We start from the raw sequence: 27497 nt of genomic DNA, 5'->3' as shown, positions 1-27497 counted from the left end.
CACTCCATCTCGAGAGCAGATGCAAGCAATATCATGCATCAATTTAGTCCAAGAGAAACAAACAGGAAAATCAAGCAAATGTTCAACACTCATAAATTTACATTGACCTGATCAGAATCACATAGATAACCTCCAAGGGCTGGTTATGACGTGTTCATATATATATATATATATATATATATATATATATATATATATATATATATATATATATATATATATATATATATATATATATATATATATATATATATATATATATATATATATATATATATACAAACATCCATTTATAAAAACCATATATTACATCATGCATGGATAGCGGTTATAGATAGTGTGGTTGAAAAGTTATAAATGCGAGAGAAAAATGGGAAAAAACAATAGTTGTTTAATATCTTGACAAATGATTGCTCTGAGGGACATTCTTTAGTTTTCACTGCTATACAACATGCAATGAGATGTGTACGAATGTATGAGTTTGTGTGTGTCTGCTGTTGCTCCACAGGAACGTAATCACAACGCTGGTCATATGTGTATCCACTGCTGCTGCTGCTGCTGCACAGGAAACGGTTACCCCCAACACAGACCTGCTAGGAGGTTATCCATGGCTCCGGTAAGCTTGGGAGTAATGCCATCCTTCATCAGCGTCTGGTGGTGATGTTTGATGGCGTTCATTCGCCTGTTGAGGCCGCCGTCAGGCCTGGGCTGTCTGCACGCTCGCCTCGGCTGCTCCACTGGTAACACTCGTCGTCTCTTCTTCGGCAACTTTGACCTCGCCTTCTCAGGTAAGAAAAGGCGGAGGAGAATAGAATTCACGATCAAACGATGAACATAACACTGATAGTTAAATAATATTAATAATAATAATAACAATAACACGAAGATGATAATGACAGTAATTTAGAAATAGACAAGTATAATAGATATAAATACTAGAATATTCTTTTTTCCTTGACGAGGTAATGATCACCATTTCCTATCATTTGATTTGGTTAGGTTAAGTTTAGGTAAGGTAGTTCCATTTCTAGCTCTACATATGAAGTATTTAAGTGATTTTGATCGTTTCTCGGATCGCATGTGGCATCCTTATCTTACATCCAAATATTACAGTACCCCAGAACTTGTAAACTATGCCCCTTAATGAACCTAACATCACCCATAATTATATAGACGGAATAGGAAGACAAAGATTGCAATATGTTGTAAAAAAAAGGGGAAGGGGGAAGTAGAGCAAGCTTCCCTATTCACCTCCCTCTTTAATTCATCTGTTTTTAATTCACCCATTTCTTCTCCTGTCAGTCTATCCTTCTACTTCTTCATTATTACTTTTTTGAATGCCAGATCATATGACCTTTTACACTGGTATAAGGTGCCTAAATTTTAACGTAATCTGCTCATCCCCTACTCACCTGCGTATGACTGTAGAACATAGAGAAGTTGGAGACTATGACAGGCACAGGTAGAGAGATGGTTAACACACCAGCCAGAGCACACAGGGCACCTACGAACATGCCAACGTATGTCTTGGGCACCATGTCCCCGTACCCAACTGTCGTCATAGTGACTATCGCCCACCACAAGCCCTCTGGGATGCTTTTGAAGTCGTTGTGAGGGTTCGCCTTCATCGAAAACGAAGTATATAATATATATATATATATATATATATATATATATATATATATATATATATATATATATATATATATATATATAAAGTGTAATAAATGTGTTTATTAGGATATATTGGTAAGAATATATTTACAGAATAAACAATAAGAAATATTTAGATAATAAAGAGCCCTCTCATAATCACAAAGGCAAGAAGCATAAGCAAAAATCATCGTAAATTGAAATTTTCTTTCGAAGAAAAATATTCTGAAAACATTTTGTTGCTAAAATTCCTACTTCGAACGGGAATGCGCTCATTATATTTCCAGATATATATTGTAACATCCTTTATCAGTACAAAATAAAACTGTAGCTTTGATGCTCGTTAGTGCAATGTTTGTGGAGCCAAACATTATTCGTTGATAACTAACGGAAGCTGGAATAAAATTTTAATATAATTACTTACTGTAATAATAAATTCACGATAACAGCTTATTAAACATACATAATTTTTTTAAGAATCAAGTAAATATATATATATATATATATATATATATATATATATATATATATATATATATATATATATATATATATATATACACACACACACATATAGGGGTACCACCTCTGTAATTGTAGAGACCCATAGCCTCGGAGAAGAAAATAACATGTATTCAGAGAAGATCTTGTGGATTCTCACTGAACACTTTAATGTTTATATATTTATCTATATATATCATAATATATATAAGGGTAAAGAAATATCTATATATCCAGACTACATATCGCCGGTTGACTGGTGGTTGGGATTTTGTTCTCGCACCGGATACCGGAATTGGGTATTCAAAGCTATACATTTTCTCCAGGATGTTCCACACCAATCGTTTAACATCCTAGACCCCACTTGCTCCTATGAACTTATACGACCTGACGAATATACAGTTGTGTGTAATTTTGAACACCATATATGGAGAAAGAATATTAACTAATTGCAACATGTGCAGCGCCTAGCAACGAAACGTAGATGGAAAAACCTGATTATTTTCCCGTAATTCATTTAATAAGTGATGGTTTTATACAGACATTTCAAAGATAAAATGCATTGCTAATAATTGACTCAATAAATAATATTAACACTGTACAATTTAGAGTTATGAATAACAACGGATTTATTATTATTGGCAAAATGCGCATAAAATAATAGCATCATTAGCATTTGCAAAATAGGCGAACATCAGACCATCTTTTTGCAATCTATATAAGATGGCAAAATTAGATTACATATCGCACACCTGAGATGAATCCTTGGATACGCTTGGAGTTCCTACTTCAAGAAGCACATAAACTAACTTGAAAAGGTGCAGAAGTTTGCAACAGGGCTGATCCCTGCATTATGTTGGATGGAGTATCAGTAAAAGTTCAAGAAAATGGGGTTAACGACGCTAGAACGAGAGAAAGGAAAAATATAATTCAGGTAAATAAAAATTTGGATAATTAACAAGAATATAAAAGTAGAACATTTTCTAATTGCACGAGTTGGTACTGAGGGAATCTAGATACACAGATGTGCCTTGCGGATGTTAAAATATTCACCTTCAGGGTTTGAGATGGAAATAGCAGACAATTCCATATGCAATTTTCAGTTGCGCAATAGCCTACGTCCTCTGATCTCAATCGAGGATCCCGGTACAATCTACAAGCAGGACAGATCCTTTACAGTTTATGGATCCTTCCTGTTGACAGGATCCATAAACAGTATCATTGGTAACATTTAACTCGACAGTCACTTTATTAAATGACCGATAGTAAGGAAAACAGAGTCGAAGAGCTGAAGGTCGATGAGACAGGAAACAATACATAAGAACACCCACCTGCAGCCTTTCGGCGTAATAGACGAGGCTGGCGAAGATGACGATACCTAACACCAGGAAGAAGACCAGCAGGGTGAGCTCTTTGGCCGAGGCCTTAAAGGTATGAATGAGGATCTTCAAGCCGCCGGAGTGGCGAGTCAGCTTAAACAGCCGAAGGATCCTGATGATGCTGAAGAACTCGATCACCTCCGCCGCCTTCCCCGCGTTGTCGTCTGCGTCGCCGTTGTCATGTGGTCGTCAGTAGCAGCCAAGGAGAGGAAAGATGGAACGGTTAGTTAGCTACTGGGAAAATGGGGAAGTATTTTACTACTGTTTGTTATGCAGTCAGGGAGTGGGAAGACAGTCTTTGATAATACTAATTGATGAAGATGGTGCTCGGCCATCATCAGACAATACAACAACTATCCACGGAAATGGCTTAACAGCCCAACGAGCGAGTAAATCTTACATAAACAGGTTGTTTATGTAAAAACTATGAGAGAGAGAGAGAGAGAGAGAGAGAGAGAGAGAGAGAGAGAGAGAGAGAGAGAGAGAGAGAGAGAGAGAGAGAGAGAGAGAGAGAGAGAGAGAGAAAGAGGGTGGTCACTCTATGTGGTCAGTTGATAGAGTAGAGAACAGTAAGAAAACTGGACATTTCACCTCCTCTTGCTTTCCATTATTGTTATATATTTTTTCCTTCCCTTCATATCCCCTTTTCCTCGATTTCTCCTTCTATTTTTATCTTTCACTATTCCCCCTAATATTCATTCGCCTTACTATTCACCTTATCGTTCTCTATTGTTCCATTCCATCACATTCTACCCTACAATTTCCTTTTCTACCCCCGTTTACCCCAAACCCCTAATAACTCTTCCTATCCCTAACAATACCTTCCCAATTTCTATTCCTCCTCACCTTTTCCAGCAAACTGTGTCTGATTGAGTATGATGTCCATGTAGAAACTGAGAGTAGCTACGAAGTCGATGATGTTGATGGTGTTCTTGACGAACTCCAACTTCATTGGGGTGACGGTGAATCTCATCAGGATCTCGAAGGTAAACCAGGCATTGCAGGCCGCTTCCACGTAGAAGAAGGCATCGTGGGGGTCCGTCCTGGGGGGGAGAGGAGGTGGAGGAGGAGCGGTAGCTGAGGTGACGCTCGAGTCGCACTTGAGGGATGGATTGGAGCTCAGGTGAGGCTTAGAGGGATGCAGGAGAGCTTATGCGGCTCTTAGATTGATGGAGGAGAGCTTTAGTGGCTCTTAGATTGTTGAAAGGTAAATCATGTGGCTCTTAGAGAGATGTAAAGAAGATCATGTGACGCTCGGACGCTTGTCGAACAGTCAAATGACACAAACAGACTTCTAATGCCGTTGAGCCTAGCAATTAAGGTGCCACGTCTAAGATCCCACCAACACCACCACCACCACTAAACGCTTCCACCACCAGTCAAACACCGCCACCACCACCATCCACTACCACTCTGCCCCCTTCTCACCCTCACTCACCTGTCCTTGTTGAGGTACCAGTAGGTGACGTTGGTGCCGTTCTTGGAGAGTCCGCTAACGGTAACGTTAACGATAACGGGAACTCGCATGTTGGGGTGGGTCTTGAGGCAGAAGGAGAGGATCGACACCACTATGAAGAACACAGACAACATGGCGATCACCTGCGAGAGACAAGTAAAAGTGCGTTCGTGACCTGGATTATATAAGAGTTCGTTCCCGACGTGGATGAAATAATTGTGCGTTTGTGTAATGTATTATGGAAATAATTATAATTTTGTGCCTTGGATAAGGAAAATTCTTTTGCATTTTGTAGCTTATTTTTCTGATTTCCTTATAACATAATCAGAACCAAATATGACAAAAACCATAAAAACGTTCAGTATTGTCATCATAATGCAGTCTTTGCCGTTTTGTTTTCGTTCAGTAGAAAGAGTTTCTGCCTTTTTTGTGTCAAACAACTATGCATGCAAAGACCGCTTAAATGGAATTGTTATTTAATGATTTTCCATTTGTCCCAATAAAGGTTACATGTCCTACCTGTCCTCAGGCTAGGCTCGTTAAAGAGGCTCCTGGCCCCCCCCCCCCCCCTTCCTCACCCTCCCAAGAAGCACTCATCATTTTTAACGAATTGTGTATTAAAATAGATTTGTTATATATAAATTACTGTTATTATATATTAAAGTTCTCTGTCTAGTTAGCTGTAAGTTAGGTTCGGTGTCTAGGTGTTGGCAATTATTTGTATTTGTAGTTTTGTTAAACATTTGCATGGTTGCGATTCGAACATAGGTCGTCAGCCTAGGACTGTTCGAGAAATGTTCGAATAATGTCGGTTGCGAGTCGTGTGTAAAGTGTTCTTAATTTATAAACATGGGGTTTGGCGGCTGGATTAATGAACATTTGGCTTTTGTTGATTAGGACGGGCTGCTAGAAATATTAGCGTCAGGAACTTAGCTCGAAGCTTTTCTTGATAAGAGTTTCATTTACTTATTCTAGAACTTCATCTGTTAAAATGCTTCACTCACGTGAGTCCTATGATCAGTAACTGTGTAACTGGATTAGCATAGATAAGTTGCTGTGTATAAAGACTGTAGTTGGTCACTTCTTGAACCACTTGTAATATAAAAGACTGTTGACATATAGTCAATTGTTTAACTCGCTTAACAAGATTGTTACTTACCGAGCTAAGTAAACTTTTGGGTTCAGTTCCTAAGCCTTTTTAGTGTAACCTTTTCCACTATCGCCCACGGGATGGTATGGGATCCACTACCACCTATGCAATGGGTATGGGGTTCATTAGCACTCACGGGATGGGAATGAGGGGGGAGGGCCATTATCGTCTACACGATAGGAATAGGATGTATAATAACTGAACACACTTCAACTCAGGTTTTGTCATTATAAATAAGTGCAGCTCGTTCTCATAAACAATGGCCAAATTCTCGCTAATCCAGCCGCCAAACCCTCTGTTTATGAATGAAAAACACTTTACGAACTGCTGATGACGTTCGAACTTTTCTTAATCGGTCGCCGTTTCAGTGCTATGTATTTTTGTTCCAAAATTACCGGAGCTCAACACTCACTGAATTCCTCTTAATAAGACCGTAATTGTGAAGCTGACAGGCAACGGATTTTCTTGGTTGCGTGGTTGCGGAAGTTCAGCGTCGCAGAGGAACACATTGTTGGTGCAGTTTCTTCACTGTCAGGAATTTAATAATACTGTAAGCATTAACTCTGTGAGACGGCATGAGTAGTTTCTAATTTGATATTCGTGTCTATAGTTTTCCTCAGAGAGAGAGAGAGAGAGAGAGAGAGAGAGAGAGAGAGAGAGAGAGAGAGAGAGAGAGAGAGAGAGAGAGAGCGCGTATGTATGTTGGCATGTGAGTGAGTATTTACTATTTGTCTTCAGGATCGAGCTGTCAGCTCTTGGGCCCCGCCTTTGTAGCTATCGCTTGTCTAATGACTCCCAAACAAATTTTCTCAATAATATATATGTTATATATATTTCTCTCTCACACTCTCCCTCCCCCTCCCACTTACACGCACACATTTCCACGATGCATCCCGTAACAACTGCCTAACTCTCAGCTACCAGTTGATTGCTAGGTGAACAGAGGCATCAGACGAAAGAAAGTCTGCCCATTTGTTTATGCCTCGACCAAGAATCAAACCCGGGCCCTTTAGACTAAAGTCTGCTCTGCATTGTCCATGTATTTACTTCTTAAGAATGAGATTTCATGTTGATGCTTTAACTTGTAAAAGTGGCCAAATATATGCAGGACAAATTGGCATGAATCATTTCCCTTATGTTTCTAAATAGCGTCGTTACTCTGCTTACGTGCGGCCCTGGTGTTATGACTGGGTTATGTCCACTTCTGTGTCCTCCTTCCCTGACTCCTGCACCTGCCTCCCGGTTATACTTTACTGCCCTTCCTGCCTCCTAACCCTTCTAAAAAACTTTATTTTACATTTGTAGTGTTTTTCCATTGTCGTTGTGCGTTCATCTAGTATGTCTATGTGTTTGTTCACGCTATTTTTGTTAAGGATTTGTTTTGCACCGGGGAACAACGTCTAGGTAAATCTGTCACTCTAGATGGGGTTTCTCTCTCGCTATAATCCAGCTGGTGGCTACAGTTCATGAAATACCTAACTGATCAACCTACTCGATCATCTACCGCTTAAGTAATACCTCCTGCTAGCCTCCTGGGCTCTACCCCTCAAGTAAGACCACTTGAGGTGCGTGGAAGCTCCTCCCCCCTCGCTGCCTCTGACCCAGATGGTGTCGACGCTGACCGCCTGCTTCATTTCTCACGCCGGCGACGCCCCCGACACTGACTAATATGGTCACTCGGGGGGTAAACAGGCAGGGAAGGAATGAGGCGATAGTTCCAACTGACACACCAGGCTGTTGATACCTCTCTACGGGGCCCGGGAAGATGGTTTCGATTAAAGAACTGAACATTTAGTTCCCTCAGTTTGTATCGGACAACCGGCAGGGACGTGAATGAGACCATTCTTTCCTTTTTCTTAAGTTAGCCTTTGAGTTTCATTCTACGGTTTGTGGTTCGAAAATCTCTGAGCCAATGGTTTCTCATTATCGCTACGGGAAGCTGAATAAGCTTAACAAGCTTAATAAGCTTTACTTAAGCTTTACTTAAGCTTAACAAGCTCATCCTAGGACAACAACTGACCTTCCAAGGATTCAACTTTCAACAATTATCTTATTTGCAGGTACCTGTATACTGCTAAGTGAATAAAAGCATCAGGTGCAAGAAAACGTTCGCAAAATGTCTTCTGCTAGGGAATCGAACTTGAGATCATTGGGTTGGGAGCAGATTGCGTTGCCTACTGCGCTACAGGTCACAATAATTGAGAACTCGAGTATGTTTATGCTGTGTTTAAAAGGCGTAGTATGTAATGCATAAATTAGTTTCTCATATCTAGGATGGATACATTAACGACTAACTCAATACCTGTTTCCTCATCAAGTTGTTATAATCAATACTTAACTCAATATATAGGCCAGACAACAATATCTCTTTCAAAGCGTCTAAACATGTACAAAAAGCAAGTCAGTATCAAGGAACATAGTGTCCTTACATATAACCAGATCATCACCTGAAATATTATGACAAACAACACAAAAATAATTGACAAATTCAGCGACAGTAGAAGACTGGATATTGGCGAGGTATTATACATCATTTATACCAAGTTAACTATCAACAGCCAACTGACACCAAATTACACTCTGCCATCCTGAAGAACACGACGAAACATACAAAACTGTCCCAGTCATCATGGAAGCACAGGAGACTGGTAAGCTGCAATCTATCTATTGGCCTATAAGTTAAGTGCTTCACCTTCACCTCATCCCAGGCTATATATGTGCCAGCATAAAAACTTGCGGCCTAATATTTGTGTCACTTCTTAGGTGGCTTAATCGTCATCAAACTTATGACCATTCGAACTTGAAATCAACCTTCTTCCTTTCCACAGAACACTCCCGAACAGTTAAAAACATGTGCAATATTTTTCATGAGTGGCTATTGTTTAAAAATTCCTCAAGTAATGGATTAGAGAAACACTTTGATCATCCCCGCGTTCTCGAGTATACGTTATGATCTCACTGTGCTCGTGCCATCTCTTGGGTAGCTTAATCTTCTCAGTCACTCTGCTCGCGTACCTTGGCTTCAAAACCCTAGTTTACGTACAGCATATGTATTGGCCTAAAGACATTACATGTATTATGTGAAAACGTTCCCGAAGCCAAACATGCCTTTACTTACCATGAACCTATATTAGGATTGAACGGTACAACAACGGCCTAGAATCTTTCACTTTTGGTTTTGTTTACAAGGTTGGATGTTTGATCAGCTTCCCTTGAATCCATCTTCATATCTAAACTGTTAGTCTGCCCTAGAATCCCTTTCTAGTGCTATTCAACCAAAACATATTGACAGATTGCTTTGTCAGTCCTACTGGTCGTACCTTGTTATGTACAAATACCTCGCGAAGCCACGGTGAGTGGCTTCGTGAGGTATTTAATAACATGTACCTTGTATCACGTACCTTGGCCATCCAAGAAGAGTAGGGTTCGTCAAAAAGGGACCAGATCTTAGGCCTCGTTCTCTGCCACCAGGTAACACGCCCGTTCAAGTAACTCTCTTCGTAGCCAAACTTTCTGGCGATTTCCTCCTCCGACGGCTTGTCTGTATCCACGTCTAGCTTGTCCAAGATAGCTAACGTGGCCTGGAATAAGTGGAAAAAAGAGTGTTACAGTAAGGTAGGATTAGAGACGAGGAATGTAAAGTTTTGAATTTTCCCGAAAGAACAAAATACCTATTTTCTGTAACAGGGAAGCAACTCTCCTGGCACTGGAGCTTTACTACTGTCAAGAGAGTTGTGCATAGTTTTGCTTAGAAGTGTTCATCAGAATGTTCGATAGTAAATATACCCCTTATGAGAGAAGATTATTATAGTATCTAGCACGCTTCCCCCCAAAATAACCTTAGATGTATGTAGCCACTTCTAGGAGTTCATTGGGAAGGCCACTCTTACACAAAAAAAGTGATTTGTCCCAACCTCAGCATGTTAAACGTGATTGGACAAGGAACCTCAGGAGGCGCAAAAACGTTAACCTCCAACACATCTAATCAGTGTAGAGGTCAGTCAGAGAGGTGGAGCGGAAGAAACAATGAGATGAGACAGGAAATGGAGGGAGGGAATAGCGAGCAAGGGAAGGACAGAAGTAAAAAGGGAGAGAAGGAGTCTGAGAAGGAGGGAAGACAAGATGGAGGGAGGGAGAGTGAATTCGATGTCGTGAGAAAAAAGAAGAAAATAAGTGCAGCAGTTAACGGACTATTGGCGGCCAACAGACCACTAACGTGTCCCTCAATCATCCCTGGTTCACCTTCCCGACGTCTTCAGATTTATATTAAGGAGATCTTTCATTTCAGAGTCTTTCTGAGTCACGGTAAAAAAAAAATTATATATAATTACATGACTCATCGAAGAAACTAAATGGCATCTAAATGGTACCTTTCAGCTTTGGTATCTAATGTTTTGTCCACAACAGTTCCGATGTTTTATCCCTCTCCAAGATCCAAGATCTTGAACAAGTTTTAAGTTTTTTAAAATTCATCAAATTACTACGCTCTAAATATTTATTATCAAAAGTTTCTTAATATTAGTCAGGTTAACAGGAGAAGCCTGAGGCCTGGAACGAATGGAAATGAAGCAGTGCATTAAATGATACTTTGGAACGAAAGAAGCAGAAGAGAGCATCAACTAATTCCTGGAATGAAGAGTCTTAATTCAGGACTGGAACTAATGGAAGCAGAAAAGAGTGATAACTAACTCTTGGAATGAAGAGAGCAGAAAATGGTCTTTACTGAGGACAGGAACTAATGGAGCACAAGAGAACATTAACTGAGACTTGAAACGATCATCGTAATGTACTGCGTTTTCTGTTGGATGGAACAAACATAACTTGAAGTGTCAGGTGGATAGGTTAGATGAACGAAAGATGAATAGAGCTGAGATGACGTGGCCTGAGATGAAGTAGGCTAAGATGAATGAGTTAAGAAGTAAGTTTATGATGACCAAACTATAAACCAGTAGATGAGGAGACGACGTCATTAGCAAAACAATCGATCTGATAATGGTTCAAGATGGACCGAAACGTCGTCGTCTCCTCATCTTCTGGTGTGTGATCTGGTCATCATATCTTCAGCCACGTTATTGTGACTCATCATCTGCGAAGTGGCTTATATAGAGAGCCCAGAGATAAAGTCAGGAGTTGATACAGCAGAACGTTTACAAACACATAAACCGATGTATACGTATACACATGTATATGTATATATATATATACACTATTTTTTCCCGGAAACACTAGCAATGCACAGGAACGAAAATTTATATTCTGTTATATTAAAACACAGGTGCCACGTGAAATTACACCAGAGATATAAAAGGAACGGAACTAGTGAGTCCTAAAATATGTTCCTTAATTTAAAACATTTAACAAATAAAACAGACACACTCTTTTGCCCATTTTAAATGGAACTTGGATACAAAATAAGAAAAAAACATTAAAACAGAAGGGGAAGCTAGATAAAATTAAAGAGAGATAGTCAAAGAGATAGAAACAAATACATTGAGATACAGTGTCACTTTTAAAGAATGAAAAAAAAAGTAAAAATTGTGATCCTAAATTTTAAATACAGCGTGAAATGTTTAGTATGACAAATGAATTGATCAGAAACAAACTTATTTTGCCTCAGCACATTACCAAATATGTATAAATTTCCGGTTTAAAACACACACACTCACACACAAAATCGGCAGAGTTTCTTTCTCCTGATGCACCTGTTAACTTAAAAGTAAATATGTACCTGGGAGTTAGATAGCTGCTACGGGCTGGATCTTGGAGATGTGTGTATGTGTGTGAGAGAGAGAAATTTATGTAATTAGATAGGGAGTCAGTACATTATAGACAATCGACGGTTAGAAAGGAGGGATACAATAGATAACAACTGGATCCTGCTGGCGCAAATAATAAATACAAAAAGTAAATACACACACACACACACACTGTGATATTTTGCCGGTAAAATGTACAAATTAGTTCATGCTGTCATCAACATACGAGTCCAGGTGGATAGTTAACAATTACATGTTCCGACCGTGTTTACGCGGTGTATAGACTTGCAGTGATGCATTCTGACCCATGATACATACTGATACATGTGATATTGATGTACGTAATACATGCTGACACTCATGATACATGCTAACAGAAAATGAAAAAACGGGAAGGACAGAAAAAAGACCCGGGTACCGCCGGTGCCCCTCTAGTGCGTAAACACACACACACACATATGTAAATATATATATATATATATATATATATATATATATATATATATATATATATATATATATATATATATATATATATATATATATATATATATGGAAAAGACGTGCATCCAAATTTATTTCCCATAAATACAAACGTTCCTAAGCTAATTCTCTATTAGCTTAGTTTTCTCTATTCTCTATTAAAAGACCAACGCAATAAGGCTTTGCCAGAAGATGTGAAAGACCCAACAACCGAGTCTCTCACTTGGACAACTCGTCGAGGTCAGATGTAAACAAACTGGGACTCAGTACAGCGGAATCTTTGTTAGTGAGAGGGTGTGTCTGTTGGCTTCACAGTGATAAAGTACTGAGGAGGACGCAACTTGTTGTAGGGGCAAACTGAACGGTAAGCGATACTCACGTGTTCACAGATGGTATACTTAACGTATCGATACGTTGGGAATGTCCCAAACACTGTGGGAATATTTACCTGCAAAATTCATATTAGATGGATGGTGTAAGGTTAAGGGCTTTGTAAAGCAGTGGGAATATAAGTTACGGCATTTGTCCCCCGCCACCCGTGGAAAGTATTCCCTCCTCCCGCCCTACTCTACTAACCACCCAAGTACTTGGACTGGTCGGTATAGGGCCGGCCTCGTTAACTGCCGGCCAGCAGTCGATCCCCGACGGTGTCTAAATTGTTGGGTTCTATTCATTCCATCCATTCTTATATATTCTCGTATCCTAGCTCCATGTCCTCGTATCCCTTCCAAGTGCTATATATAGGCTTAGCGCACTCTTTTGATAATTACCTTACCTTACCCCTCCCATCTACCCCTCTTCCCAGCACGTCGCGAAGGATAATTTCCTCGTCTTGCCATGATAGCTAATTTGCTTCGTGAGCCTGGAAAACTAATTTATCCCCGCGCGCTGTGGAAGCTATTTTACTCAGCGCTGGAGCCAAGATAACCAATCACCTTCATCAAGCTGTCTGCATGAGTGAGCTCGTTTGTACCCACTTCTTAAGGCTGATTTGACTCGTATGTTCTCCGTTTGTGAATTATGTTAACTCGCTCCATGCCTACTAGCGAGTGGGTCCGCGACGTACATGCCGGTGCGTCGTACTTTACGCCTATGTAACTATAATTATATTTCATTTTGCCTCTGTATTTCTGTTATTTATAATATTTTAAAACTGAATTTATTCAAATTTGTCTATGACGTCAATCTGAATATTTATCTTGTATTGATTTGCTATATATGACTATCTCTTTTTATCTGTGTGTCTCAGGGACCCCGTAGTATACCCCAAGATATACCGTGTCTGAGACTGGGAGTGTATATTAGCCCCCCCCCCAACCTGTCCTCAGGCTAGGCTCGTTAAAGCAGCAACCGTCCCCCAAAAGGTATTCATCCATTGTTACATATTTGTGCACAAAAAATAAGTTTGTTCTCACATAGAAATTAAGATTGTTATACATTAAAGTCCTACGCCTATAAAGTTTGGCGTAGGTTTGGTTAGGTGTTTAGGTTTTGTTGGTCATTATTTGTATTTGTAGTACGTTAGGTGAAGCATTTACTGCATTTGCAGACTTGCGATCCGAACAGAGGTCGTCAGCGAGGCACTGTTCGAGAAATGTTCGGACGTCATCAGTTGTGATTTGTGTATGTAAAGCGTCTTTCGTTCAAAAACAGGGGGTTTGGTGATTGGATTAGCGAACAATTGTCCTCTGTTAATGAGGGTGGGGGTGAGGCCCCAGCTGAATCAAAAGCTTACTTGGGTGTCACGGTGAATTGTGTAGGTCATCCAGCAGCAGGGTTCCACCTGGTTTGAATCCAGACCCCAGAACTCGAGTTCCTCTTCAAACAGCGGTCCACACACGTTGGTTGGGTAGTGGAGTTTGCCTGTCCTGTGAGGGGAAGAAGAATGATTTTTTAACCCTCTCAATGTGCTTCAGTTCGTTTTGGCTGTTACATGATACTGATTATTATTAAAAAAAAATTAACAAAATTAATATACAATTTTGCCTATCTGGAGTAATTCAATCAGGTCTTACTGCAGTAAAGAGTCTGTTTATTTTCACTATTACACAGGACAGAGGATCACACACAAAATAACAGGTCTAAATTGAAGTTTTAAGCCTATATATATTTTATAAGTCTATATATCTACATCAGATAATGTATAAGTTTTGATTTACTGATAGCCACGATACGTCATTTCGGAATATTTTTAAGAATATATTGCTCGCGATAAATATGCGCAAGACATTAAAAATGTTACTAGTGAAGGCAATTTCTGTGTACATCGCCTTGAAGCCAAGAATCCTGTTCAGTGGTAGAAAACTCTGCATGATTGACTGACCAGTTGATTGATCTCACAACCTTAATCAACTTCTTTCTCTCCCAATTCCTATCTTGTCGTGATCCTTGATTTTTTATTTATCAGTACCACTGTATTGCGTGCTTTGATACCCGGAGAGCAGTTGAGTGAATTGTGAAGCCTCATCAGATCAAAAATAATATGAGTAAAGACATAGTGTCCATTTCACTGGGTATATGTATTTAGGTCGTGTTGGGCCATCAAATCCTCCGACCCTCTAGTTTGACTCTTTCATGCTAAGGAGTAGAACTGAGATTTCTAAAACCATTGCAAAGGTTAAATGATTATTTATGTAACATTATGGACTGCGTTGTTACGGTGGCAAATGAATTATATAACAATCTAATTATTTTTCTCTCTCACACACACATTTACGCTAGTAGAACCATCTATCTCCCTCTACTCCACAGATAGAAGCCAACTTTCAACAGAACTGGTGGATCCCGCTTCTATCCCGAAAACTCACATTTTTCCCAAAATCTCTCTCTCTCTCTCTCTCTCTCTCTCTCTCTCTCTCTCTCTCTCTCTCTCTCTCTCTCTCTCTCTCTCTCTCTCTCTCTCTTTCTCCTTGTGTTATTTTGTGAAATCTTACTAATTTTTTTATTTATTACATTTCGGAAAATTCCTGGATTATTATACACAAATACTCTGAACTCTTGGGCTGGACGGTAGAGCGACGTTCTCGCTTCAAGCAGGTCGGCGTTCAATCCCCGACTGTCCAAGTGGTTGGGCGCCATTCCTTCCCCCCGTCCCATCCCAAATCCTTATCCTGACCCCTTGCCAGTGCTATATAGTCGTAATAGCTTGGCGCTTACCCCTAAAAATTAATTCATTCAATTCTGAGCTCTTGCATCTTGAAGGGAAACCTGTCGAGAGTTGGAGTTTGATTGCCATTAATAGCCTGAGAAACTGAGGAAGATAAAAGGTACACGGGGTTTAGTCTTCTTTGGAGTTCCAAGGAGTTAACTTGTCTTAAGGGGGAATATACATTACCTTGCCATCTTCTCTTTTTTCCTTCTCCTTCCAATGTTTCCTTACGCTTAGTCTTCCCTTTTATTCTCTATTCCTTTTATTCCTGGCCCCTTTTTTAGTTTTGCCTGTTCATTATTTTTCTTTAATCGTCTTTATTATTTTCTAGGGCCCCGAGACTGTGTCCAAAACGTGAGGTAAAGTGATATTCCGACAGTTACGCCATCTGTCATCAAGCTACAGGAGGAACAGGAGGAACAGCACATCTGTGAATCATCAAATAAGGTAAGCGGACTTCTAGATGTTACCACTGCTAGGCTAAATTTCGGCTATTAGTACCTTAAATAGTTTGCACCACCTGCTAGCGTTGACTTGACTAAATTTTAACTGTCAGCGGAACTAATCACACATTTTGCGTCACTATATAATCGAATGCGTAAAATTCGAAGAATTCAGAGATAACTCTATCAATAGTGTTGAAGAAAAGGTAAGTACTTCATTTTAAATGATAGTCTACCGGAAGTCTTAGTAGAGTATTCAAAGTTTGCTTATTGTAGGTTATGCTTTCACATGACTATAAAGCTTCCGTCTAGCGGATTGGGTGTGGAGCAGGATTAGTAACCGATTCACCGCAGATGTAAATTATACAAAATGTTGAGAGACTGTATAGAGACTGTTGTGAACCACTTCGTGAACCACATGTGGTATTAAAAGACATTGCTCGTGGATGAGTATTAAAAAATTTGTAACTAGTTTAACAAGATTGTTACTTGCTTAGTTAAATGAATTATGGAGTTCAGTTCCTGAACCCATGATGGGCCTCTGAAACCCTTTTCTCCACCGGGCACGGTATGGGTATGGAGTGCATAATTAATGACTAGTATCTCGAGAGAGGTTCTGGACGAAGAGACTGAGAACCTACATATGGTAGTCGAGGCTCTGGACGGAAGAACCTGCGAATCCTTGTATAGTAGCTGAGGTACTGAGCGAAGAAACTCAAAGACCAACCTGTAATAGTTGAGGATCTGAGCGAACACCCCTGGATGTCTGTCGAAGAAGTACTCGTTCAGGACGGGGTCGTAGTTGGCCAGCGCCTCCGTCAGTCTCGAAAGTCGGGTGGCCGGAATCTTCTTCAGGGTCGCCTTATAAGTCTCGAACCTACAGAGGCAGAGTGTTATTTTCCTCAGAGTAGTCAGGTTTTGTTGGTGTTAGCGCGCGCGTGTGTGTGTGTGAGTAGTTCATGTGTAGAAACAAAATCAAGCCGATTATAATAGCTGTAAGAAAATCGGAAGTTCCCTAAACAGGATCAAATTAAAACAGTCAATTATGTTAAAACAGGCAAATTTTGGGTTATAAATTTGATTTTACTTTAAATTGAACCCGAAAATTTACTTTAAATTTTACTTTAAACCCGAACATTACAATTTGTAAAGTTAAAAATTAATATTTAAATTACTGGCATTGGATGGAAAGCGTAAGCTATGTTTATGGATATATATGTTAAAGTTAAAGGATGTTATGTTATCCTATGTTAAAGGATATTTACGAAAATTTAACTAAAAAACACCGCTCAATAAGTTTGCAGGTTTTGCGATAAAAGTCATGATTGCTGAAGCAAAGAATGGAATACGCCATAGTCATGTAAAGTATTAAAATACATAAAGCTTATAAGTCAATATCTGTTCCACGCAGCTCAAAGCATCAATACTTCCTCTAATAAATCTCTTTATTTGGAAACGTGACTTCCTCCAGCACATTCCACTCATTTAAATACTAGACTTCCTTCAGCACATCCCGGTCAATGGCCTCCACTGGCTTCCTCCAAATACTAGGGCCTCCTCCAGCACATCCCAATCATTGAAGCACTAAGCCTTCTCCAGCACATCCCAATCATTGAAGCACTAAGCCTTCTCCGGCACATCCCAATCATTGAAGCACTAAGCCTTCTCCAGCACATCCCAATCATTGAAGCACTAAGCCTTCTCCGGCACATCCCAATCATTGAAGCACTAAGCCTTCTCCGGCACATCCCAATCATTGAAGCACTAAGCCTTCTCCGGCACATCCCAATCATTGAAGCACTAAGCCTCCTCCGGCACATCTCAATCATTTCAACATGAATCATTATCTATGTCATTAAATAATAACAAAAAATACGACACTGCCATCCGGGTAAAAAACCGTAAACGAGTTTGGAAAAAGAGCTTTGCTAAAACGTTCATTAATTATTATAATGTAATAACCCGTGTTTACCTCTTTGTCATTAAAGCTCAGGGAACACCTGGATGGGACACAAGAGCTATGGTAAACTAGACTTTATAACCTGTGGCTTAAGGGCGGCAATTTCTTAGAGGGATATACTTTTTAATCTGGAAAACTCCCCTCATTCCCAACTTTCCATTTCAATGTCCATCACTCTCCTATTCCATTCCCCCCCCCCCTGTCTTCCCCTCTCCCTCTCCCTCGTTACCCCTGCCGTCCCCCCTTCTATCTCTTCCTCCCTTCTCCCTCCTGCCTATTGCATATTCCTGACGTCTGAAGTATTACAGTCCATATGCAGGCGATGAGTCACAATAACGTGGCTGAAGTATGTTGACCAGACCACACACTAGAAATTGAAGGGACGACGACGTTTCGGTCCGTCCTGGACCATTCTCAAGTCGATTGTGATGAGGAGGTAGGGGCAGGCAATAAATTTGTATAAATTTATTATTTATTTATTAATAAATAAATTTATTACAGTCCATTTTATCTAGGCACTAATATAGCTGCTGTTGTTGTATTGTTTGGAGTTGTTGTTTATAACTGTCAATGCTTCTTCTTTTATATTTTAAGAGTTTTGAAGAACAAGGATGATTGGATTTTGTATTGATAAGATTTTGCTTAGATATTAAAGTAACGTATTGGTAATGATGTTATAGTTAGAGTGGCAGTAGCAAGACCAGAAACGTTATATGTTAACTAAAACTTGTCTATAATTCCACCCGTTTCTCGTCTATCATACTTAGTGTCTACTTATTATGTCGCAATAATGTCTATAATATCATAACTGATTGATCATACATACAGTTGGTTTATGTCACCACTAATTTATCATACATCTTCTTTTGTTTAACATTGCAATAGCTTCCTTAGCATTTTCTCCAGGCTGTCTGTCGCACTTTATTCTGTCCATTTCATCACTAGTCCGTGAAAGCTTCACCCAGTCACGGAACTAGCCTGAAAATCATATACCTCAAACCCCCATTATCATGTCTCGAGCCCTATCTATCGTGGACCTCTAATTTCCTCTGCAGTGCATTCAATTATCTCTTAACATACCTTTACTCGTCTCTGTCAATCCTTGAGTCTCTGTATCGTACTTTTAGTATTTTTCTCATGAATGGCAATCTTCTGTGACATAATTCTAGTCTTTCATACCTTCAACCCTTATTTCATTATCATACCTCCAGCCTGCTTTATCATATACTAGCACCCCTCGCTGCTATATCTGCAGCCCCAATCGTACCTACAGCCCTCACTCTCATGATTTCCGTCCTCTCTCTCTCTCTCATACCTCGAGCCTGTTCTATCTAGCCTGCATCCCATTCTATCATACCTCCAGCCTCTCCATCTTCACCAGGTCATCATCCCTCACTCTGGCACCGACCTCCACGGTAACTATCTCTCCTGTGCAAGTTCTTACATCTAACATGGGATTTATATCTCCCATTCTGTAGGTTTTCTGTTTTCTCTGGATTTATGATGTTATAAAGATTTTTCTCTATCAATATATATATTTTTAATCTCAATTTATCTTTGTTATTATAATACCACTGAAAAGTAAAATTAGGTTCGACGTCAGAACGGACGATGTTTTAACAAAGATTTTTTTTTATGTTAATAGCGTATTTGATGTCTATGTAATTCGCTTATTCATTCGTTTTGGGGGTTTTCAGTTGAGAACGTGATTTTCATTATGATTAAGAAGGCGACTTACATGAAATTTGAGTCGATCTCAATTTTTTTTTAATTATTCACTTCGGTGTATCATTGAAATTATAATATTAAGAACACTTTTATATACAAATAAATACGCAAACAATCCCATTCACATTGTAAATTTGTGGACTGTCTTGTGTTGGAGATAAACGGAAGATATCACACCTAATGAGGGATTACCAAATCAAAATAGTCATAATGCGGTAACAGCCATTAGAATGGAAAGATTGTACCTGCGGAGTTCCACAAGTATCTGTAATAGGCTCATTCATTACATTACATTCAGTGACAGTGTCAGACCACGGAGGAAGAATTGAAATAGGAATTTCCTTAAGTACTTTCGTATATTAATACATCTTCAGAAGGAATAGGAATGAATCGATTCCCATTCCTTCTGAAGATGTATTAATATATGAAAGTACTTAAGGAAATTCCTGTTTCAATTCTTCCTCCGTGATCTGACACTGTCACATCTTTCAATGTACATTAATGACACTATGTAAAAGACACATCTAATACTTTATGTAGGGCGTACGTAAATCTGTGTATCTTTGTATTTACGTATGTAGGTTAGCTTAGCATTTTAAAAGCACCGAATCACCTTCTGTGGTTGAGTGTTCAATAAACCCCTGAACTGTATGTTTAACACTTCTCTAACCCTGTCCATGGAGGACAGAAGAAAATGTATATATGCTGGTTAGCATTGTAAATGTGTGGCCACGTCTGTGGTAGAAAATAATAAAAAAAAAAAAAAAAAAAAAAAAAAAAATCTTTCATCACGTGTTAATTTTCGTGATTTACACACATTACATTCAGTATGTAATTTATGTGTACAAATGACACAGAAGATATGAAACTCTATTTTTTGCAAAAAAACAAAACAAAATTGAGGAAATCCTGGACAATACAAAAATTATCTAATAAGTGGGTAAAAGATCTAATCTTCAGCAAATGCAAAATAATGAAGACGGGGACTTGGGAACCGCAGACTGGACAGCAAGTGAAATATAGAGCAGGAAAACTTTTTATAAAGTTTTTATAAAAGTAAGAAAAATATATTAAAAATAGCGAAAACTTCTGCAGGACAATTGGTCAATACGCGATAGCTCCTATTTACTTCTAACCACACTTACACCTATTTATGTCTAACCTTCGCTTGAAACAATCCAACGGTAACTAGTCTAATATGCTACCTTACAGTAGGCATCGTACCGTACCTATCTCCTGAGACACTCATAGTAAGAGAATAACATTAGCTGCTTAAGCAAGGTTTGCCAACAATAAGATTGCCGTCAGAAATTTGAACAAGGACTATTTCAAGACTTTGCATACCACATACGTCAGACTAATTCTGGGATTTGCGACTTTGGCATGCTAATCACCTTTCATCGAAAGCCAAGCTTTTAGGATTGAGTTTCGAGAAAACTTAAATAATTAAAAGTTTTTTTACTGAACGTGAGAAGAAACGGTGAGTAAATGGCCATGATAAACGTAACAGATATCGAAATGAATCACTCAGAATTCAGATGAAAACAAATTTAGTGTCAGGTTGGTAATGAACAAAGAAATATAGTGCAATTCTCCGTACACGATTTAAAATGTACGTACAACAGAATCGAAACTGTTCAGAAACCTTTACAGTAGTCAGCTTAAGGTTGAGATATTGGCTCCAAGAGCTTAATTTCAACCCCCGCAACCACTGATAGGTGAATGCAATAAGACATTCACAAACACGCTCACATACAAGCTGATAAATAAGCTCTCTCTCTCTCTCTCTCTCTCTCTCTCTCTCTCTCTCTCTCTCTCTCTCTCTCTCTCTCTCTCTCTCTCTCTCTCTCTCTCTCTCTTCTCTCTCTCTTTCTCTCTCTCTCTAATCCATCTTACCTAATGCCTCCCACATTGAGGATAATTCTGTTCTCTCCATCCATGGCGTCGGTGTGGTAATGTGTTGTGTGGTGGGAGTGTGGTGGTTTACATCACGACTCCGTAGGGGCCTGGTAACACCTCTGGCTCACCATCGCCCCTCACCATACCTCCTCACCATCACCTGCTGCGCCGACACCACCACCACCCAACACACTGGCTCAACTCCGCCATACTGGAAAACAAGACAAGAAGAATAGTTAAATATTTCAAAGGTTTCTGGAATGAATAATGATAAATATTTATATTATATCATATATGATGAACACCTATAACAGTAAACAAATAAATCACGTGACCAAAGACTGACGCAATGCAGATACGAAGGCATACAATAAAAGCATACATGATTTTTTTTATATGATGATACATGAAACTGTTTTTGTATCTTTTAAAAACTTGTAAGACTCAGCTTTTGGACTTATACAGAAGATTTAGGCCTAGGTTGACAATTTCTGGAAGATGTAAGCTTAGAAACGTTCAGTAATGAATGCACAGACGAATAAGACTTCATCACATCAGTCTTATGTCAACACAAAAGTCTTCAGCAAGCACAAATTCACCAACAAACTCCTAACAAATAGACTCGACAAAAACATAGATACACAAACGCAGTAAGACTCATAAAGATTCCGTATAAAACACTGATGACATTTACAGTCCCTCCCTCCTCTCCCAGCCGCCCCCCACTGTTCATCATCTCCAGGAATGGGGGTAATTCCACTAAGAAGGATTCCACTGATGCTGAACTAGATCCTGTAGGCGGCGGAGACACACATAACACCATCTTGTGATCTAGTGCTGGGCAAGAAATTGCTTCCTTTCATTATCTGATAGCCATAGTCTTATCATAATGGTAAGAATACTTACCCGAATAAACATATCTAATACAAAATTAAAATTAAGTGTGATAGAATAAAATATTATTAAATGTTCAGAGCGAGTCTGCAAGGTCTTCTTTGCATGACTTTTATTCTCTTCTACCGAGACTATGGGTCCCCACAATTGCACCAGAGGTTGTCACCCCTGAATAATTATATATATATATATATATATATATATATATATATATATATATATATATATATATATATATATATATATATATATATATATATATGGCACAACTCTCCTAAACACGAGAGTTAAGTATACAACTTTAGAACACTTTCCCACCAGGAGACTCGAACCCTAGCCAGCACAGAAGCCTTCCAGCAACTGGCATAACAGGTACGCCTTAACCCTCTGCACCACCGCTCAGACCCTTAAAAGAGATGGTGATTTCGGAGTATTTAAATACCCCAAAGATCAACACCTCCCAAGAGCACCAGAGCAAGTGAGGGGTCATTTAGACGTTAATTTCATCAAGTCCCTGTTAATATGGGAAGACACAGTGTCTCTGCTTAAGGTGCCTTAAGCAGAGACACTGTGTCTTCCCATATTAACAGGGACTTGATGAAATTAACGTCTAAATGACCCCTCACTTGCTCTGGTGCTCTTGGGAGGTGTTGATCTTTGGGGTATTTAAATACTCCGAAATCACCATCTCTTTTAAGGGTCTGAGCGGTGGTGCAGAGGGTTAAGGCGTACCTGTTATGCCAGTTGCTGGAAGGCTTCTGTGCTGGCTAGGGTTCGAGTCTCCTGGTGGGAAAGTGTTCTAAAGTTGTATATATATATATATATATATATATATATATATATATATATATATATATATATATATATATATATATATATATATATATATATATATATATATATAAATATATTCGAACAAGCTTCAATGGTCCCCAAGCCGATTTGCAACTGAAAACTCCACACCCCCAGAAGGATTCGAACCCAGAGAGCCAGGAGTATTATGCGCCTTGGCGTACCTGGTTCATATATATATGATATATATATATATATATATATATATATATATATATATATATATATATATATATATATATATATATATATATATATATATATATATCTTAGATACAGTTATTCCACATCAGGAAAAAGTAATATTAGCATCATTCCCCCCTCATTTTAGTAACACCAAGAGGAACAACTTCCGTCTCACAACATCGTAAACCAGCAGCATTTCCCGTCATCAAACAGAAAAGGAAAATCGTTGGCTTTAAGTGCTTGCATCGCGACAGTGGTCCGCCTGGGTCACATTTGGCATCTCGCGAGCTGAGAATGGACTGTGTGCGTGTTTTAAGAACCAGAAAGTTTCTGGAAGTCATATAAGACAATATATTTTTAGGTTTGAGTGAACTGTGTGCGAGCACCTACAAAATCACTATCTTTTATATCACAGCTTCAATGAAAGAAAATGTTTTCATTTTGGATTTAAGTTTAACTGTTATACTTGTCAGTATTAGACTATGTTTGATAGTTGTTGACTTTATGCGCATTTAACCCATTAATATTACTCCCATAATTCCACACGTCACATTTTATTTGTGGCATTTCGGCCTTAAATCTCGCTTGTTTTGTCGGTGATATCACCTGAAATGTTTTAGAAGGTGGCAATATCATCTGTCTGTTAAGAGAACTCAGACCAGTGCAACGGAAGATTTAGTTCGATCACAGTAATTTCTGCCCAGTGATCCAGTGTGTTGTTGACCAGACCACACACTAGAAAGATGAAGAGACTGACGACGTTTCGGTCCGTGCCTGGACCATTCTCAAGTCGATTCTCGAAGTGAATCGACATGAGAATGGTCCAGGACGGACCGAAACGTCGTCGTCCCTTCAACTTCTAGTATGTCATCTGGTCAACATTCTTCAGCCACGTTATTGTGACTCATCGCCTGCATACAGTGTGTTCGAGGCATGACTGCATCCCTCATAGCGTTTGATGGTGTTGTTAAGATTTTAATATTAAACTGTATAAACCGGTTTAGGACAGGAGTACCTTTGAGGTGACAGCAAGTATTAAAACTTAAGTTGAGTGCTCCAGTGGATATTGGAGTAGGTGAGTTGGAGAGTTCCCTGCCTTTGAACTGCGGTAGACAGGAGTAGTCGCTCTTCTGGTCCAATGAAAACTGAACCCCAAGTTCAGAAACCAAAGTTCGGAGAGACTTCCGCAGGAATGCGAAGTTATCCCCCCAACAGCGCAATTCAGGATGTCAGTCTGGTTAGGTTGCTGGTTCCGACTAGTCAGGGTACGCAAGATTCGAACTCCTGTCGCAGCGTTTAAGTGCGTTTATTATCACCAGAGATAAAGGAAATAAAGAACTCGCTGAAATTGACGACCCAAATGAATTGTGTTGAATATTATTAATGATATACATGAACTTTAAATGGCGCGCCCAGACAGAATCGGGAAGTGTATTAATAATATTTGGGATTTTGCAAATATTTTCCTTTGTTAAAAGCCTGGGTTGATTGAGTGTATCTCAGGGGGACCTTATGCTGATTGGTTGTTCAATCTACTAGGTACTTACTACCAGTATTAATCGAGTTGTCTGGTTGAAATTACCAGTATTAATTCAGCGGTTTGTTCTACCAGTATTAATTCAGCTGTCTGGTCGCTATTCCCAGTATTACGCTACCTGTCTAGTCGCCACTACCAGTATTAAGCCAGCTGTCTAGTCGCTACTACCTGTATTAACCCAGCTGTCTGGTAGCTATTACTAGTATTATACCAGCTGTCTGGTCACTAATAATCGTGTCCACTCACTTTATGTATGGACATTAATACTCAATTGCAAACATGCCAAATATACTCACAGTTAATGTAGCTTATAGTAAAAAATGTATGCTGTTTGTGTAATATTTGTGTATGCTTTCACGTATAGTTAAATTTTCATGAAAAAAGGTAATTCATAAAACTTTGTTTTCTATCAAATTAACATATATTAGGAATGAATATGCGATGCATTAAACCACTTCAGTGAATTTAACCAAACAATATTTCAATAGCTGTGGTTGTTCGTCAGCTGGGATTATTCCCTATGGCCCAATTGGTGGGACTCCTTTCCCTCACATAGCTTTCATATCCCTGTTTCTTATTCAGAGATCCCAGCTCCTTGTTCTCACATCCCAGCTCCTTATTCAGAGATCCCAGTTCCTTGTTCTCACATCCCAGCTCCTTATTCAGAGATCCCAGTTCCTTGTTCTCACATCCCAGCTCCTTGTCCTCGTATATCTTCCATGCTCTATATTGTCATATTGCCTTAACGTTTTCTCATTTCCTTCCCTTGAGGGTTGATAAGAAACAAGTCCAAGAGAAAATGAGGAATAATTGTGTCTGTAGTGTGACTTGACATTTCTCATCACTATGTTGTGCTATTTTTCGGCCCTATCGAGTTAGGTTAAATTTAAATTGTTGTATACCGTATTAACATATTTTTTTAATACATTCTAAAAAACATCAAATCAAATCGATCTTTATTGTTTGTCTCCCTATACTATTTGATTGTTTTTGGAGGAGGAGGAAATTTACTCATGCTTATTATCAACATAATTTTCAGGGTATTGAACGTGTGTTGTTATCCACAAAGTTGTGCACGAATGAGAAACGTTTGGTCTATATAACAATATATTCTCATACTCGCCCGAGCTATCAGGAGAGATTACGAAGTTATATATATATATATATATTAGGACAGGAGTACCCTTATATATATATATATATATATATATATATATATATATATATATATATATATATATATATATATATATATATATATATCCTGTTGTTTCAGGTGCTGATTAACAAATGACGAGTCTAACACTTAAGAGATGTCATCTTCTTATTTTTCTGTGTTACCAGTTTTTCTGACTGTCATGTCATTCTTTCTGTCAGTCTAGCTGTCTGCTTGTCACTCGTTTGACACCCAGTAAAGAACGGGATATCTTCATCCCCCTTTCTCATTGGTTGTCTGCGACTCAAACTAGAGCCAATCAGCATTTAGAGAGCTCTAAATGTAGGTGGGGCTACAATTAGCGAGGGAGAGAATTATTACGACTGCTTTAAGTGGTGAGGACAGTAAATTGTGTATGTGGCGTGCTTGCTTTTACCTCATTTTTAAGTGTACCTCATACCCTCATACCTCAGTTGAGGTCGGTCCTCCTTTAAGTGTCCTTACGTAACTCTTCTTGTCTCGATGTAGCTTCAAGCAGTCAGTTTTATACACACACACACACACACACACACACACACACACACACACACACACACACACACACACACATACACACACACACACACTTGTCGAGGTCTCGTGGCTGAGTGAACAGCGCTCGGGGTCGTAGTCATAAGGGACCGGGTTCGATTCCCGGCCGAGGCAGAAACAAATGGGTAGAGTTTCTTTCCCCCTGATGATCCAGTTCATCTAACAATAAATAGGTACCTGGGAGCTAGACAGCTGCTATGGGCTGCTACGGGATGCTTCCTGGGGATGTGTGTGTATCTGTGTATTAGAGAAATATATGTAGTAAACATAATAAAAAAAATATATAGATTAGCTAGAAAGACAAGATCCAAGAGCTAATTGCTCGATTATTCAGGCACAAATAGTAAAGTCAAATAGAAAATACACACAGGCACGTATACAAGGATAGCACACTGGTAGAAATATTGCCTACTGCTCGAAGTGGCATGTGAGAGATCCCGGAGATTATTTTTAAGACAGTGGAAATAAGTTTCCACACCAAAAGTAAACAGAACCAGAGGTCAAAACTGCAAACTCTTGAACAAAAATACAAAACGTTTAGCAGAGAATGTTTCTTCATCATTATATTTAATAATGGCGGAAATAATCTGAAAGAAGGAGGCAATGGCACAGGGTTAGAGCCTTAGAGGTTTTGTGATTATTTATTAGTCAATTTACAAGGAAGACTTGACACTACGATCTCCTGGTCTCTACCAGGAAGTATAATCAGAGACAATAGAGGAAAA

At 39.1% G+C, this 27497-nt stretch overlaps 1 protein-coding gene across 1 annotated transcript in view; it reads right to left on the bottom strand.

Moving 5' to 3' along the window:
* Positions 1 to 27497, bottom strand: part of LOC123762318 (potassium voltage-gated channel protein Shaw) — a 93878-nt gene that overhangs the window by 6167 nt on the left and 60214 nt on the right. Inside the window, exons 2-10 of the mRNA XM_045748771.2 lie at positions 21554 to 21767; positions 16697 to 16846; positions 14114 to 14246; positions 9541 to 9720; positions 4972 to 5132; positions 4380 to 4576; positions 3486 to 3697; positions 1413 to 1622; positions 591 to 780 (exon numbers count right to left, since the gene is read on the bottom strand). Coding sequence (XP_045604727.2) covers positions 591 to 780; positions 1413 to 1622; positions 3486 to 3697; positions 4380 to 4576; positions 4972 to 5132; positions 9541 to 9720; positions 14114 to 14246; positions 16697 to 16846; positions 21554 to 21597 — 1477 coding nt within the window. The 5' untranslated portion in view covers positions 21598 to 21767. The remainder of the gene's footprint in view (positions 1 to 590; positions 781 to 1412; positions 1623 to 3485; positions 3698 to 4379; positions 4577 to 4971; positions 5133 to 9540; positions 9721 to 14113; positions 14247 to 16696; positions 16847 to 21553; positions 21768 to 27497) is intronic.

This window comes from Procambarus clarkii, chromosome 2 (assembly GCF_040958095.1).
Source record: "Procambarus clarkii isolate CNS0578487 chromosome 2, FALCON_Pclarkii_2.0, whole genome shotgun sequence".
NCBI classification, from domain to species: Eukaryota; Metazoa; Arthropoda; class Malacostraca; order Decapoda; family Cambaridae; genus Procambarus; species Procambarus clarkii.
This window is presented reverse-complemented; position numbering and strand designations above follow the sequence as displayed.